Raw genomic sequence first — 17,479 nt, 5'->3', positions numbered from 1 at the left:
TTCTGCTTACCTTTTCCAGCCTTAATAGTTTTCGGTCATTTTTGCTGCCAAGCATCACCGACCTCTTAACTGTGTCTTTGCTTCTAAGTCATTAGTGATCCTATAGATTCTATTAACAATGAAACTATCCCAGATGTCAAATTGTGATGCAGAGGGCTTTAAGAATGACTACTCTGAAAATCATTAAACACAAAATGTACGATATGGTCTGTACAAATACACTTAAATTTTTGTGGTTATGATGTCCAGCGGCATGATAATGCAAGGTAATCGCTGGAGTCCTCAACCAAAATCATTAATCATTTCGTACTCCAATATTGCAAAACAACGGGGCATTCTAACATATTAATCTATTGTTTCCTCTCAGGGACAGTGAGGTGGAAATTTTCACTGTCACCGTGCCTTTGCCTGCAAGGACCAAAGTATTATTCCTCCTGACGTATGAGGAGCTGTTGGAGAGGCGTCTGGGAAAGTACACTCAGGTGATCAGTGTCAGGCCTATGCAGATCATTCCTAAGCTCCTGGTGGAGATCCATTTGACGGAGAGTTCAGGGATCACTTTCCTAGAAGTTGCCCCCCTGAGAAACAGCAAGCAGACCAACCACCCCATTGCAGGTACAGAAAAGCAAAGAGGGATATTTATATTCTCAATGATAAATTTACGATGAATCTATTTAATGAAGTGTATTTAATGTGATTTTTCACCTGTAATTTTATTCTCCTTGATCTATTTTCCACGACACCTCTGCTTCAAGTGGGCAGGTTTGCTCCCTGTGTGCAGCTGATACCCCTGGATGCCCCATTAATTTTCCCTCCTCTCTGCTGTGCAGTGCTGGTTGGTGTAATGCAAGATAAGAGCTGACATGAGTGGAACTGCAACCCTACGTTTACATGCATTCAATAGCTCTTGACTGTTTGTGTGCTAACGCTCTGCAGCACTGTGCCAAAACTCTGGATGCTACATTTTCAGGAATGATGCTTCTTAACGCAAAGGATTATGCGAGAAACATTGATACGATCCCAGTTGATGGCTCTAAAGACCGTTGGCGGGATTCTCCAGTCAGCCAGCTGTGTTTTTCTAGGCAGCGTGTCCTTGCTGGCAGTGGGATTCTCCGTTTATGCCACCTGCCAATGGGATTTCTCATTCAGACCACCCCGTGCTGCTGGGAAGCCTGTGGCCATGGGTGCACTGCCAGCGCAACAGAGAAACCCGCTGCCTTTCCCTAAGCTGTTTTCAGCAAGGATCCACTTCCAGAATTTCCAACTCTCCCTCCGGTATTCTTCTGCCTTGAATTCCCATGAGCATTCAAACTTCCATGCGATCTCTCAGGTACTCAGCCATGAAAATAAACTCTACTGCTTCACAGGCTTCATTAAGCTCACCAACCTTAGGATCGCTTCAGATAGCTGACCTCCCAACTTCACCAAGTCTGCATTTTTCAGTCTTTAACTTCAGTGAACAGTACCTTGGTCAAATTCTAGCTCCTTTTGTCCCTTTGACTTCAATATTCTTGTGACCCTTCTTTTCATTTCCTGGTTTCTCGAACTTTAGTCTCTGGGACTTGCTTTCGCCCCACTACTCCACTGTCCTGCTTCTGCCTCTGGCAGAGCTGTGAGAGCTGCCTTCTCTCTCAGTACCTAGCTCTAACTGCTTTGGATCCAGTTAAGACTAAACTCAGAAGGTCTTTTTAACTTAAAGGCGGCCCCTGGTTGCTAAGCAACAGCACAGTCCTTCTCAAAACTTGTTTGCTTTTCATGTCGTAAACTCTCAAATCACAGTGCAGACATAGTTTGAAACGAAACCAAAACCCCCGCAGGCAAACCTTTGTTTGACGTGAATTTAACTAGAGTTTTAATCCTTTCTTATATAGACACAAACTCACTTAAATCTTTACTTTATTTCTAATATTCAGTTATGCAAACATAGATTATTTTAAAGCAATTCTGCTTCCTACAGTCATTTCCCCTGGGTCTACTCCCACTCTCGCAAAGACCTACTCTTGTAAGGCCAGCCTACATCCAAGCATCCAAGGTGGGCAATTCTGCAAAGATGCCACCAATAGCATTGGTGTCTGCACATCACCAGTTTTGTACCGATGAGACTTGAGGTCCAGTTGCCGGAGCGTATCATTGGACATGTGTTGGAGGTGCTGCACCTACTTCACATGGATTTCCGATATGAGATGAATTTATTTGGCTTGGAGGCCATAATCTAGTTTGCTGCATCAGTGCAATGATGAGGGAAAGCTGCACTGTCAGAGGTGCCGTCCCTCAGGTGGCACATTACGTTGAGGCTTTGTCCGTAAGCGCAGGTGGACGCCAAAGATATACTGCAGCATTCAAAGAAGAGCAGGTGAGCTATTTCAGTCAGTATTTATGCCCCAAACAACACCACTTTAAACATATTTACTTTGCCTTCAACTTGTCTTTTGTGGGACTTCACTGTGCGCAAGTTGACAATATATTCCGGCATTTCAAAAGTAGCTCATTGGCTGGGAAGCTCTTTGTAGCATCCTGAATATAAAAGCTTAGGAGAGCCGAGGAGGTGAATCAAAATGGCAGTATATGTTCAGCCTAAAGAAAGGGCCGCGATGCGCCGGACAGCACTAAGGTCCCAACCGGGCTTACCGATCATTCCGGCCACATCCCTGGCCGAGAGGTGATTCTATGAATCACATCTGGTGGGCCTCTGCCCAGTAACGGGGGAGCCCGTATTCCATGGGCCCCATGGGGAGATCAATTGGGTCACCCCCGTGCGTCCCGTGAGGGTTCTTACACTGGAATTAAAGTTACCACAGCCCCAGGTGACCAGAGGCTGCTTTCCGCTTTGAGGGGGGGGAGAGCTGACTGTTGGTGATTTATCCTGAGGATCACCACACCTCAGGCGAGGGGCGAGGTTGAGAAGGCAGGACCTTAATGAATAACCTCAGCCGGTTTAGCTCAGTTGGCTAGACAGCTGGTTCATTGTGCAGAGCCAGGTCAGCAATTTCCGTCCCTCTCTCACTCCATCCTCAACTGATCACCCACCCAGACTGAGCCACCCCCATCAGACTGAGTCCCATCCCAGACTGACTCAACCCCCCCCCCCCCCCCCGGACCCCCTCCCAACCTGACCCCCCCCCCTCCTCCCCCCTCCCCACATCCCTCCCCTCCCCAGTATGGGTCCCCTCATAGATTTCATAGAATTTACAGGGCAGAAGGAGGCCATTCGGCCCATCGAGTCTGCACCGGCTCTTGGAAAGAGCAACCTACCCAAGGTCCACACCTCCACCCTATCCCCATAACCCAGCAACCCCACCCAACACTATGGGCAATTTTGGACACTAAGGGCAATTTAGCATGGCCAATCCACCTAACCTGCACATCTTTGGACTGTGGGAGGAAACCGGAGCACCCGGAGGAAACCCACGCACACACAGGGAGTATGTGCAGACTCCGCACAGACAGCGACCCAAGCCGGAATCGAACCTGGGACCCTGGAGCTGTGAAGCAATTGTGCTATCCACAATGCTACCGTGCTCCTGGACTGACATCCACTTGCTGGATTAACAACTCCCTCCCGGTCTGAGCCCCCTGGACTGTCATCCATCCCGGACTGGTCCTCCCTCCTGGAATGAGCCCTAGCATGACTGCCCCCCCCCCCCCACCACCCCTCCTGGAATGTGCCCCCACCCTCTCGGACTGAGCCCCTCCTAGACTGACACTTCCTCCCGGACTGACCTCATTCCTGGACTGACATGGAAAATCCAGCTCCAAGGGTAGGAATTCTGGGCCGTTCCTATTGTTGGGATGGTCTGGTCCCACTGAACCAACCCCCGACTTGGGTTCCCCAGCAGCAGGATGGGGGAGCCATGGAAATGACCCTTGACTTTTTTGGGACTGGAAGGGGGGTTGGCAGCTCGAAAACTTCAGCCCCAGTGTATTTTATATTCATTGTAGAAAATAACAGAATGTCTGTTGTTAGGTTCCAGATGTGAATGTTTATGAATAGCGGAACCGGAACACATTAAATACATCTCTCCTATTCACCTATCATCGAAACAGCAACTCAAGTAATTGAGTATATTTGAAGTGGTGTGGGGTGTCCCACGAGATATAAGGCAATCTGCGATAAACACGTTTCTCTTCCTTTAATAGAGTTGTTCATCTGTTAAAATTCCAGGTTTTAATACAATTGTTCTCCAGTTCATCAGTTAGTTTCCAGTTCCCGTCAGTTGGCCTAGTCATGTACAATCAGAAAGTGCACGTTTCCAATAATGTGGCCTCAGTGGATGGGAAAATCTTGGGGATTAACTTTGTTCAGTAACCTGTTAACTGCAATAAACCGCACTCAACTAGTTAGTGAGCAGTAAAAGTTCCACTGCTGACTTACATATCTGTTCCATAAGGTGGCAAAGTCATCCTCTTGAAGCTAATGGGAGTCCTTTAAATATGCGGATCCTGGCTTGACAAGGTCATTGGGTAGCACTTGCGAGTTTTAACTTGAGCTTGAACCATGAAACCACTGACCGGAGAAGCCAAACTGTGTGTGAAGAATTAGAGCATGGATGAAGATTATGGATTTAGACACTTCAGGAAATAAGAAGACGAGGATTGAGGGAAAGGGTTGACGTCTTACAGTTATTATTTCGGAAAGAACGTTTATACAACCTTTGGAAGTATTTCATTTGACAAACTATGTTCTGAATGTTCCCATGTGCCATGTTCAAAAATTCATTCCAGCATTCAAACAGGAATTCTATTTCATCTGGACTGAATATTATATCTCAGATATATGAATTTGAATAACTTCTGTGAAAAACTAGCTGGGAAGAGGAGGAGGTATTTGTTTGTAAGGATTGTAATAAACGGATGGAATATCTATCCACCATAGTTAAAGATTTTAAAAGCATTTTGAATTGAAAGGTCAGATTATGGAATATGTAAGGTATTGCATTAACATCCTCAAACCCCCCAAATTATACTTTTGATTTTATTTTGTAGAACTGTGTTATTGTCACGCACATGCACATTTCAAGTCACAAAGTGATTATTAAGTCTTCGGTGTTTCTCTCCTGTGCTACTAAAGCCTCACCTCCACCTTCCACCAAAATCAGCCAGACCAGAACAACAGCCCACATTCGGTTTTCCCCGTCTATTACACAGCAAGCTGCAATCAGTGAGACTGGAGTTCTGGGTGACTTCATCATGAGATATGACGTGGACAGAGAATTGGGAGTTGGTGAAATTCAGGTATTAATTGTTTGCTGATCCTTTGTCCAGAATGTCCCAAGAGTATTGGCCTTACTTATAGAACACTCTAGGGAACCTACTTTTGACAAATTGTAGAGTTTTTTTGAAGGACATCATTTAAATTGGATAACTTAATTTTAACTTGGTTCACAGGTTAAGTTGATGTTTATGGATCTTAAAGAAGCACCTGCACATTTTCCATTTGTAATATCGTGCCATAGAAGTTTCCCTTTGTATTCATTTTAAATTTATAGTCCGAGCATCATATACCTGTGTTTATGTCCCACCCGAACCCGCAAACCACTCATCCCTGGTTCATTCGAAAATCCCAGCATATTAAGAGCAAATTGTCTTCACTTATAGGGCGGGATTCTCTGATCGGCGACGCTGAAATCGCGTTCGTCGTTCGGCCGGAGAATCCATTTTTATGCCGGTCTTGGGGACGGCGCCACTCTTCCGATGCTCCGCCCCCTCAAAAACAGCATACTCGAGGAGTACGTGCACGCTATTGGGACGGCCTCAGGATGTCACCTGAGGCCCTCCCCCAATGCTCCGCCCCCAATGGGCCAGTTCCCGACGGCTTGGGTTGCGTGTGCTCTCACTTTTCGGGGACCTCGCATGGCGGTTGCGGACTGTGTCCAGTGCCTCCACAGTCGGCAGGGGGGGGAGCCATACTGCTGGCAGGGGGGGCTTCGGCGGAGGCTGAGGGGACTGGTGGGGGTGGCGAGGAGGGTTACTGGGGGGCAGTTTTTGGCAGGCCAGGCCTGCGTGTGGCCGGCGCCATGTTGTAAGGCTGCCGCGCCGGGGGCTTTACGCTGCGCGGCTGCTAGCCCCCCACCGGGTGGAGCATCGGTGCGGGGGCGCCGCCGCCATTTTGGTCATAAGACCAGACGGATCCTGTGGACATAGCCACAGAATCAGAGAACCCAGCCCATAGTTTATTTTCCATTTGTTTCTTTTCATCAATTTTCACCTTCCCCTCCTCTCCTGGAGTTATTGACTCTTTGTTGAGATTTTGTACTCGGGGTTTCAGTCATTTTCTGGTAACTCACCCAGATGGATATTCTTTGGATGTGTCACAATGAAGCCAGGAATTTCTTCAATCTCCACTTCCTGAGAAAGTGCCCTAAAAATGACACAGTGCTGATATTTCCGGTGTGAACTTTCTGTTCAACCACAGGAAGTATTGTAACCGAGACCAAGTGGGTTGTCATTAATGACTCCAAGGTCATTTTTGGGGGGTTTTTGGACAGCGACAATAGGCAGTAAAGCTGGCTTATCTCACCTATCCTAACCACAAGGCCCTTATTGCTAATTGTCACATACCCTTTTCTTCCCTCCTACCCTAATTAAAAATCAGTTCACTGTGCAGTGATTCAAGTGCTGAAGGCACTATTTGTAAATCAATGGCGTTGCACCCAGATCATGGAGCTGGTTAATTTTGATAAATGGTTGCTTTCTCCCAAACGTTAATTACACTATTTTGTAACTAGATGTTAGTGAGCAATTTAGCAGTGTGAGCCACCCGTAATACTCTCCTCACCACCTTTGACAAAGAAATAAATATTCCAATGTTCCATGCTGAAGTTACGGTTTATGCACCCCATTTCTGTAGTAGAGCTTCTATTCTCATCACCAAGTATGTACAGCAGTTAAACACTCTCTCTGCTCTTTGTAGCAATGTGCCTCAACTGAAATTTCAGAAGTCAGTGACTACTTTACAATTATGATATTTTCCATTTCTCTCACTAATGTGGCTCCTGTGAATGAGATTCTCAATTGGGGCCCAGTAAGGCTTGGGTCACTGTCTGTGCGGAGTCTGCATGTTCTCCACGTGTCTACGTGGGTTTCCTCCGGGTGCTCCGGTTTCCTCCCACAAGTCCCAAAAGACGTGCTGTTAGGTGAATTGGACATTCTGAATTCTTCCTCCGTGTACCCGAACAGGCGCCAGAGTGTGACGACTAGGGGCTTTTTGCAGTAACTTCATTGAAGTGTTAATGTAATTCTACTTAATAATAAAGATTAAGATTAAGAGGCGTTGATTATAGTATGGGCCATGCTTGGATGGTTTGTTGCTTGTATCTAAACCTCCTCCATCACCTTCACACAGTGGTAGCAGTGTGTATCTACAAGATGCACTGCAACAGCTTACCAACTTCCCAAACAAATGGGTGGAATTCTCCCACCCCGCACCGGGTCGGAGAATCCCCAGGGGGCGTTGTGAATCCCGCCGATTTGTCGCCGGTTGCCGTATTCTCCGGCTTTCGGGCGAGGGCGGGGATCAATGCACGCCAGTCAGGGGCCGTTGGCTGCCGCCCCCGCCCGGCAATTCTCCGGTCCCCGATGGGCCGAGCGGCCGTCGGTTTCTAGCCAGTCCCACCGGCGTGGATTGGACATGGTCCCACACAGCGGGACCTGGCTGGTAGGCCGGCTGGTACAGTCCTCGGGTGGCGCGGTGGGGTCCGACCCCGGGGGGGGCCCCCACCGTGGCCTGGCCTGCGATCGGGGCCCACCGATCTGCGGGCGGGCCTGTGCCGTGGGGGCACTTCTTCCTTCTGCGCCGGCCCCTGTAGGGCTCCGCCATGGCCAGCATGGAGATGACACCCCGCTGCACATGCGGCAGAATAAGGTGGCCGGTCTGCGCATGCGCCAAACCACGGCGGCAGTTCTGTGCATGTGCTAACTCGCACAGTCCCTTCGGCGCTGGCTGGCGCGGCGCCAACCCCTCCGGCGCCAGCCTAGCCCCCAGAAGTGTGGAGAATTCCGCAACTTCCGGTCGGCCCGACGGCGGAGTGGTTCGTGCCGTTTTTTACCCCAGCGTTCGGCCTCCTCGCTGATCCGGGAGAATCCCGCCTACAGCCACTGCTAGCTAAAAGGACAAGGATAGCCGGTGCATGGTTACACCAGCACCTGCCAACCTCCCTTCAAGTCACTCAACATCCTGACTTGGAAATGTATTATGTTCCTTCATTGTTGCTGAGTCAAAATCCTGAAACCTCCTCCCTAACAGCACTGTGGGTGTACCTACACCTCACAGGTTGCTGTAGTTCAAGAGGGAGCTTACCTCCACCCTCTCTGGGGGAATTAGGGAGGGACAATAAATGCTGATCTAGCCAGAATTGTTCACATCCCATAAACGGATTGAAAAACCCCCCACCTATAATATAGGACTTAAAACTTATCAGAGAGATTATCTTAAATGCGGGTCGCACATGTTGAGAGTCATTGCTCAACACTTTGTCATACAGTCGCCATCTTAGGGTTACTTGTGTTACTAACACAGCCAAACTGAAACACGGGGCCTAATTGTACCACCCCTCCAACTGGCGGGATTTTCCAGTTGTCATGTGAGAGTACCCTTTAAGAAATGGGTGTTTAAGAAATGTACCTTTAAGAAATGGAGCTGCTCATGTTACTGGAGTGATGTCAGAGTGTGGGTGGAGATGAGCTCCATTTCTGCTTTTTTAGTTTCAGTTTGAGAAAAGCTTGGGTGTGTCTGTGAGCTGCACTGCTGTTGATCTCTGCCATCCAAAAACTATCTATGGATCATTTGGTGAATTCAGAGGAAGTATAAATGTTTTCAGTCTTGAATGTAAACCCTAATGTGCTCCTGTTTGGAGGTGTGTTAAGTCTTTTGGATGTTAAAAGAACAGCATACAGATTACTTAGTGTTGTATTCTTTGGGGGGTGTATTTGATTTACTGGTTGCTAAGTTATTCACTGTTTGTTTTAAAAAGGTTAACTTGAGTTCATAGAATAAACATTGTTTTGTTTTAAAAACCACTGGTCCATTTCTGCTGTACCACACCTGTAGAGTGGGCCGTGTGCTCCCCATACCACAATCTAGTAAAAGTTGTGGGTCAGGTGAACTCCATGATACACTTTGGGGTTCTCTAAACCCTGGCCCATAACACAGTCCTGCCAAAATGAATGGACTTTTAAACAGCTGACTGCATTTTCCTGCTGCAACGGGCTGTACAATTCTGCCCATTGTATATTGTTGCCTTTAACCATGTCGAGAGGAGAGAGCGGCTGATATTATTATCTTCACTTTCAGGTTCAGAATGGATATTTTGTTCATTACTTTGCACCCAAGGATCTTCCGCCAGTGCCAAAAAACGTGGTTTTTGTGATAGACACAAGTGGATCAATGGCTGGACAAAAAATCCAACAGGTAAACATCTTTACTTTGATAAAGGGATCAATTTCTCCCCGTGTGTGCGTGGGTTTCCTCCAGGTGCTCCGGTTTCCTCCCACAGTCCAAAGATGTGCAGGTTAGGTGGATTGGCCATGCTAAATTGCCCTTAGTGTCCAAAATTGCCCTTAGTGTTGGGTGGGGTTGCTGGGTTGTGGGGATAGGGTGGAGGTGTGGGCTTGAGTGGGGTGCTCTTTCCAAGAGCCGGTGCAGACTCGATGGGCCGAATGGCCTCCTTCTGCACTGTGAATTCTATGAATTTTATCACATTCAAAGAATAACAGTTTACAGATGTAAGGCTACATCATCATTCACTGGCCAATCATAGGACCATAGGAGTTTAAAGTACAGCGAGAGATCATTCAGCCTATTGTGTCGGCATTAATTAAAACAATTATTCACCCGAATCCTACTTTACAGCTCATGGTCTGAAGGTCTCAAATGCATTCAAGCTAACATGCTCAATCCACACTTCATGATATAATCATTAATTGTAGAGATAGTTTTAGTTTTTTTGTTCCAGGCAGTTCATATGCCACACAGGAATTAGTAAATAACTTCCATCCATTAGCCATGGACTAACAACGGAGACATTGCCCTGGATATTGACAAGGACCGGTGATAGAGGTGTGGAACTGGAGTTGCCGAATGAAAACCCAGAACTCCACATGTGAAGGAGTTTCAGCTGGAGTCTTAACACCATCATGTGTGACTTCCGGCCCTGGCAGGTTCCCTGCTTAGAATTCAGCCTGATCGACAAGCTTGGAGTCCAGCTGGACAGGGCCCATTCAGGAACAAGTTGCAGGACGAGGTGTGTCCAATCCTGACCCTGGTGAGGGTGTGAAAGGGTTCGATTCTTGATGGAGGTTCAATTCCAGCTCCGGGGAAATGAGGTCGGGAGGGGTGGGGTGGGGTTATTCTAGGGATGAGAGCCAAATCTACAATCCCTTTGCAATGGGGTTGGGGGGGGGGGGGGGGCTCTAATTCAGTGTGACTTAGTGGGCTGGGGTATGTAATGTTGCTAATCCTGGCCCTGCTATAAAGGCATTTACCTTTCCGCCGTTGCTGTCCTAACTTTGCTCCGACTGTTGGGTTTTACCAAACCTGGGAAACATGGCTGTTTGCAATAAAATCAATAAAATCACAGGCAAGCACTTTTTTAAACATATTTTAATTGCCTGTTCACTGGGCTGTTCCTTGTCCGACCTTTGTAAAACCTAAAAGTGGGCCGATTGGGGGTCAGGTTTCAGATTCCTAAAAATCTCAGCCCCCCCCCTTCCCCCCCCCCCCCCCGAAATCTACATTTGTTTTTGCAAGATCTCATCCCCCCCCCATTGAATTTGACAACCACTTGTTTGTTTTTTATCCATTTGCTGATAACCAAACTAGTCAGTTTTAATTTGATGTATTAGTGTGAATGGTGGACAGATATTGTCCTGAAGACTGACTCAGTATGAGGAAGGGAGCTCATGGCTGGCCTTTAGAAAGACAGCAGGTACCATAAATTAAACAACACAACTCACCATTGAATGTAAAAATGTGTTTCACATTCACAAAGTTGTTAGATGCCGCGTCTTCTTGACATCGTTCTTGTTTTCTTGCAGCTTATTTCAGTACGAATACCTAATGTGTCAAATATTTTGTAGCTTCCAACATTGAGTTTTGCTACTCGCGCTGTCTACAACTTTTAAACAAGCACAAACCTGGCATTTGTCTTTGCCTCTGTTTCCAGCCAAATAAACTGTCAACATTCTGTTGTATTTGGCAAGCTTCTCTTTAGGAATTAATACCAGTCAAAGTTAGCCAAGGAATGGTGTCATTTCAATTGTAACTTGATATTTTTTTCCTGTTTATCTACTAATAAACTGTCACTGGCTAAACATTTGCAAAACACAACAAAATGGATTTCAGAGCTGTCAATCTTCCCTTTCAAATGTATTCACCATATCACCAAATGGTGTGATATATTGTCCCTTGATATATAATGGCATTACCATCACCAAATTCCCCATTACCAACATCCTGGAGAGGCGGTGGCTTAGTGATTTTGTCACTGGACTAGCAATCCAGACACCCAGGGTCGAATCCCACCAGGGCAGTTGGCGGAATGCAAATTCAATAAAAGTCCTGGAATTAAAAGGCTGATGACAGCCAAAGAACAAAGAAAAGTACAGCACAGAAACAGGCCCTTCGGCCCTCCAAGCCCGTGCCGACCATGCTGCCCGTCTAAACTAAAATCTTCTACACTTCCTGGGTCCATATCCCTCTATTCCCATCCTATTCATGTATTTATCAAGATGCCCCTTAAACGTCACTATCGTTCCTGCTTCCACCACCTCCTCCGGTAGCGAGTTCCAGGCACCCACTACCCTCTGTGTAAAAACTTGCCTCGTACATCTCCTCTAAAACCTTGCCCCATGCACCTTAAACCTATGCCCCCTAGTAATTGACCCCTCTACCCTGAGAAAAAGCCTCTGACTATCCACTCTGTCTATGCCCCTCATAATTTTGTAGACCTCTATCAGGTCACTCCTCAACCTCCGTCGTTCCAGTGAGAACAAACCGAGTTTATTCAACCTCTCCTCATAGCTAATGCCCTCCATACCAGGCAACATCCTGGTAAATCTCTTCAGCACCCTCTCTAAAGCCTCCACAATTGAACAGTATATTCCAAGTGTGGCCGAACTAAGGTTCTATCCAGCCAATGAACCATTGTCGATTGTTGTAAAAATAAAACACCTGGTCCACTAATGACCTTTATGAAAGGAAATCTGCCTCCCTTACCTGGCCAGCCCTGCATATGACTCCAGATGCACAGCAATGCGATTGACTCTTAAATGCCCTCTGGAAAGCCCTAGCAAGCTACTCAGTCCAAGGGCAATTTGGGGATTGGCAATAAATGCTGGCCCATCAATAGATATTTAACAATAGAGCAAGTGGGTCGGAGGAAAGGGGAGGGTGCTATCCTTCTGGGGGCGGGGGCAGGGCTAGGGCTGTCTCTCACTCTGCAAAGGGACACCCCGCTGAAGATAATACCCTCCACACCCCTTTCCGGATGATTGGATGATGCCGCACGTGGTGAAAATGGGGAATGGTTTTGGGAAGGAAGAAGCTGATTGAAGACGAAGAAGGGTTGTTGGTCTGTGAACGATGGGTGAGGAGGTGGCCCTTAGAAATGGTGCTGACATCATTCTCGATAACAGGGGAAACCTCAACTGAGGAAAAGGCATTTCAGAAACACCGGTGCCAAAGTAGAATCATCAAAGTAGCTGGATTGAATGTGAAGCTTGAAACAGAGTCTAGAGTGGGAAGAAGTGTAATTGCGGGGGAGGGAGTGACATAGGGATAATGTCACTGAACTTGTAATATCGAGGCCCAGGATAATCCTTTGGGTACATGGATTCAAATCCACCATGGCAGCTGGTGGAATGTAAATTCAATTAATAAAATCTGGAATTGAAAGCTAGTGTCAGTAATGGTGACCATGAAACTATTAACAATAATAATAATCTTTATTATTGTCACAAGTAGACTTACATGAAATTGAAAATCGCTTATTGTCACAAGTAGGCTTCAAATGAAGTGACTGTGAAAAGCCCCTCGTCGCCACATTCCGGCGCCTGTTCGGGGGAGGCTGGTACGGGAATGGAACCGTGCTGCTGGCCTGCCCTTGGTCTGCTTTAAAAGCCACGCGATTTAGCCCAGTGTGCTAAACCAGCCCCCCTTAGCACTGCAATGAAGTTACTGCGAAAAGGCCCTAGTTGCCACATTCCGGCACCTGTTAGGGTACACAGAGGGAGAATTCAGAATGTCCAATTCACCTAACAAGCACATCTTTCGGGACTTGTGGGAGGAAACAGGCGCACCCGGAGGAAACCCACGCAGTCACGGGGAGAACGTGGCAGACTCCCGCACAGACAGTGACCCAAGCCGGGAATCGAACCCGAGTCCCTGGCGCTGTGAAGCAACAGTGCTAACCCACTGTGCCACCGTGCCGCCTCTTCGAACCCACCTCTTAGAACCCACCCATAGGGGGCTGTTTAGCACAGGGCTAAATTGCTGGCTTTTGAAAGCAGACCAAAGCAGGCCAACAGCACGGTTCAATTCCCGTAACAGCCTCCCCGAACAGGCGCCGGAATGTGGCGACTAGGGGCTTTTCACAGTAACTTTATTGAAGCCTACTTGTGACAATAAGCGATTTTCATTTTCATTTCATTTCTGACCCCAACTCTTTTGTAATGGACCTAATCATTGGAACATGAGAGTCAGCCACCCCTAAATGATCTGCAGTCTCATGGTACAATTCTCCACTCACTTGTTTCAAACTAAACTCTGAGGGTTTAGCACTAGCTAAATTTTGCCTGAAAACTCGCTGCCGGAGGAGGTGGTGGAAGCAGGAACGATAGAGACATTTAAGGGGCATCTTGACAAATACATGAGTAGGATGGGAATAGAGGGATACGGACCCAGGAAGTGTAGACGATTTTAGTTTAGACGGGCAGCATGGTCGGCTCAGGCTTGGAGGGCCGAAGGGCCTGTTCCTGTGCTGTACTTTTTCTTTGTTCTTTGTTCTTTGATATTATTTTGTGAATTGGGAGAAAGCAAGCCAATTTATTGGCCTGTTTATTCCACTGTTTGCTGACATTTTCTCATGCATGACTCACTTGCTCATAAACAAAAGGCTGTAAGAGGAGACCATATGGGCGCCAACTCATGAGTCCTCTGCGTAACAAACGGCAGCTGTTTCCCCAATTCAGAGAATGAACCGTTTCATTCAAGAAATTGAAAATATGGCATTTGCAATATTTGTGATCTACCAATCAGAGTGGGGGCAGGTATTGCAGTTAGCCTGATTGGAATTGACTGTCATTTTTAACAGGGACATAATTATAATCTAAACAGAAGCATCTGCAATAACTCGTTTTTGATGCACATGAACAATGATGTCAAGGCAGGATTTGAAGTTATTGGGCGCGATTCTCCACTCCCGCGCCGAAGTGCCCACGCCGTCGTGAACGGCGTCGAGGTTCACGACGGCGCAAAACGGCCCCGATCCCGACCGATTCAGGGCCCGAAAATGGCTAGGATCGGGGCCGCGAGGAAACCCCGGGGGGGGGGGGGGGGAAACGTGTCACGAAGGCCGCGTCGTCACGGCGCGACGCCCGAATGACGCGGCACTGCTTCATAAATGTCACGATCCGCGCACAGAGGACCCGGAGGAGAAGATAAGAGATGGCTGAGCCCCGAAGAGCCGCACCGAGTTTCCGGGACACGGACCTGGACACCCTGGTGGATGAGCTGGAACAAAGAAGGGACAACCTTCTGCCCAAGACGTGGGTATCGCCAGCCATCCAGCGCAGTGAGGCGCGGCTGGCGGGAGGTGGGCACCGCAGTCAGTGCTGTGGGGCAGAACCTCCGGACGGGGGGAGCAGTGCCGCAAGAAGCTGCACGACCCTCACCTGCCAGGGTAAGTGCCATGAGGGTGCCCGCCACGGGGGGGGGGGGGGGGGGGGGGGGGGGTCAGGGGGGGGTTGGGAGTGTTGGGGGGGACTGGGGGCATCAGGGGGCGGTGTGGGGGGGGTCGGGGGGGGGGGGGGGTTGGGGAGTGTTGGGGGGATTGGGGCATCAGGGGCGGGTGTGGGGGGGGTCAGGGGGGGGGTTGGGAGTGTTGGGGGGGATTGGGGGCATCAGGGGCAGTGTGGGGGGTGGGGTTAGAGGGGGTTGGGAGTGTTGGGGGGGGATTGGGGGCATCAGGGGCAGGGGGTGGTGGGGGGTCAGAGGGGGTTGGGGGGGGGTGGGTCACCCTGCCCAACTATCTACTCGACCCACATGAGCCCCGGGACCCCCCCGGAGCGAAGCCATGGCGTGCTGTCTCCTGAACCAGCAACAATGTCGTCTATATCTGCATGCCCTGATGATACCCACCTAATACTGATGCTTTATCCCAACCCCCCCCCCCCCCCAGGACAAGACAGCGCACGACCAGCGTGAGCACATGAGAACCGGAGGGGGTTCTCCGGTCCTGCACCCCCCTAACCGTTCACGAGCAGAGGGCCCTGGACCTCGCTGGGTGGATCCGCCACCCGGGAGGTCGCGCCATGCCAGGTCGGAGGCGCAGAAGCAAGTGAGAGAACCCTGCATGTCCTCCCCACCCCCCAACCCAACCCGCCATCGCCCCCCCCTCACACTCTGGCCACTGCACCCCAGATCCCATCCCCCCCTCACACTCTGGCCACTGCACCCTCGATCCCATCCCCCCCTCACACTCTGGCCACTGCACCCCAGATCCCATCCCCCCCTCACACTCTGGCCACTGCACCCTCGATCCCATCCCCCCTCACACTCTGGCCACTGCACCCCAGATCCCCATCCCCCCTCACACTCTGGCCACTGCACCCTCGATCCCATCCCCCCTCACACTCTGGCCACTGCACCCTCAATCCCATCCCCCCTCACACTCTGGCCATTGCACCCCCAATCTCCTCCCCCCTCACACTGTGCACCCACCACCACCGTACACCCCGGGCCACCGTGTCTAACGAACCCCGAATCTTTATGTTCCCCAGGGCCACCCGCCGAACCTTCAGGGACGTCTCGCCCAGGAAACAGCGCAACATCGCCAAACGCAACTGCACCCAGGGACGCACACCAGAGGTTGGCAGTCGGTCAGACCTCTCATCTGGGACGCAGGACCGGGGACGCTCAGACCACCGAGACAGACATTAGTGAGGGGAACAGGGTGGACAGTCATGTCGAAGTGCACATCACGGCCACGCACCCGCTGGATCCACCTGGAGGTCAAGACGACATGGCCCGCATGGAGCTTGCGTCGGACCATGAGGGGGACCAATACACACCAGACTTCCTGACGGATGATGACCTCGAGCTTGCGGCACTGCTGTCTCCCACACCGTTCACCATCACAGAGACACTCACCTCGGTTGGGCATATAAGTGCTGAGGCTCCCGGGTCACTGTCTGGTGCGCACCCCACAGCCGAGCGGTACAGCAGGTGGAGTTTGGAGCAGCCGAGGGGCTGGACTGGTCGGAGGGCAGCCAGGCCCAGCAACCAGCTGCCACCCAGACGGTTCCCCGGGTTCCTGGATGTAATTGACCCACTCGGACAACCGATGCGTGTGGACACCCAGGGACTGAGCAACGGGATGAAGGCCATCTTCCAGGACCTGCACAGGCAGCTGGAGGAGTCTATCCGCGTCCAGGAGCAGGGAGTGGTGCCGCTCATCGCAGCCACCCAGGCCGACACCGCACGTGTCCGCGGTGGAGGCAGTGGGTGAAAGGGTTTCGGCCATGGGTCACGTACTGCAAGGCATTGGGCTTACCGTGCACGCGTCATCCATGGCCCAGGAGAGGGCTGCCCTCTCACAGGCAGCCATCTCACAGAGCCAACACGACATTGCCTCCGCTCTCCGGGCCCTGGCTGAGTCTCACCATGCCATGGCCCGGTCCCAGCAAGCGATGGCACAGTCCCAGCAGTCGGTCGCGGAGAGTATTGACCGCCTGGCGCACGTGATGGATGGCGTCGGCGCACTCACAGGTCACGATCGCATAGACCTTGGCAGGAATGTGGCACTCCCTGGGCTCCATCTCGGCGAACATTCGGACCGTGGTCGATACCGCTGCAGGCCTCCAGGACTGGCAGCGCCAGGTGTCGGTGGTGCGACGGGGCATGTCTCCGAGCGCATCTCCGTCCCACAGTGAGGCCCCGGGGCCACCGGGCTCCCTGAGGGAGGAGGAGGTTCTGGGGCCCGTCCCGGTAGCTCCATCAAGGGACGTCCCCGGTACACTCGGCCTCCCCCCCGTTCCGTCCCTGGCGCATCTGGTGGGGAGCGGACAGGTCAGGGTGGCACCATGCCATCCAGCACGCCCGCAGAGCAGCCTGGCCCATCGAAGCCGGGCCGCCCCAGGAAACGTGTGCCGACGGGGAGCCATGTCGCAGGGCGTGATTCTCAGCAGTCCGCCTCCACTCCTGCTGTACCATCTGGGAACACACCTAGATGTAGTGGTAGGGCCCGTAAGGCAAAGACGTTAGGCA

The 17,479-nt window shown here is 50.3% G+C and overlaps 1 protein-coding gene across 1 annotated transcript in view; it reads left to right on the top strand.

Moving 5' to 3' along the window:
- itih5 (inter-alpha-trypsin inhibitor heavy chain 5) overlaps window positions 1-17,479 on the top strand; it is a 74,361-nt gene that overhangs the window by 13,690 nt on the left and 43,192 nt on the right. The window contains exons 5-7 of the mRNA XM_072471038.1: window positions 368-615; window positions 5,069-5,232; window positions 9,290-9,406. Coding sequence (XP_072327139.1) covers window positions 368-615; window positions 5,069-5,232; window positions 9,290-9,406 — 529 coding nt within the window. The remainder of the gene's footprint in view (window positions 1-367; window positions 616-5,068; window positions 5,233-9,289; window positions 9,407-17,479) is intronic.

The sequence above is a fragment of the Scyliorhinus torazame genome, chromosome 13 (genome assembly GCF_047496885.1).
Source record: "Scyliorhinus torazame isolate Kashiwa2021f chromosome 13, sScyTor2.1, whole genome shotgun sequence".
Lineage (NCBI taxonomy): Eukaryota > Metazoa > Chordata > Chondrichthyes > Carcharhiniformes > Scyliorhinidae > Scyliorhinus > Scyliorhinus torazame.
Note: the sequence above shows the minus strand (reverse complement) of the source record. Positions and strands in the feature narration are given on the sequence as shown.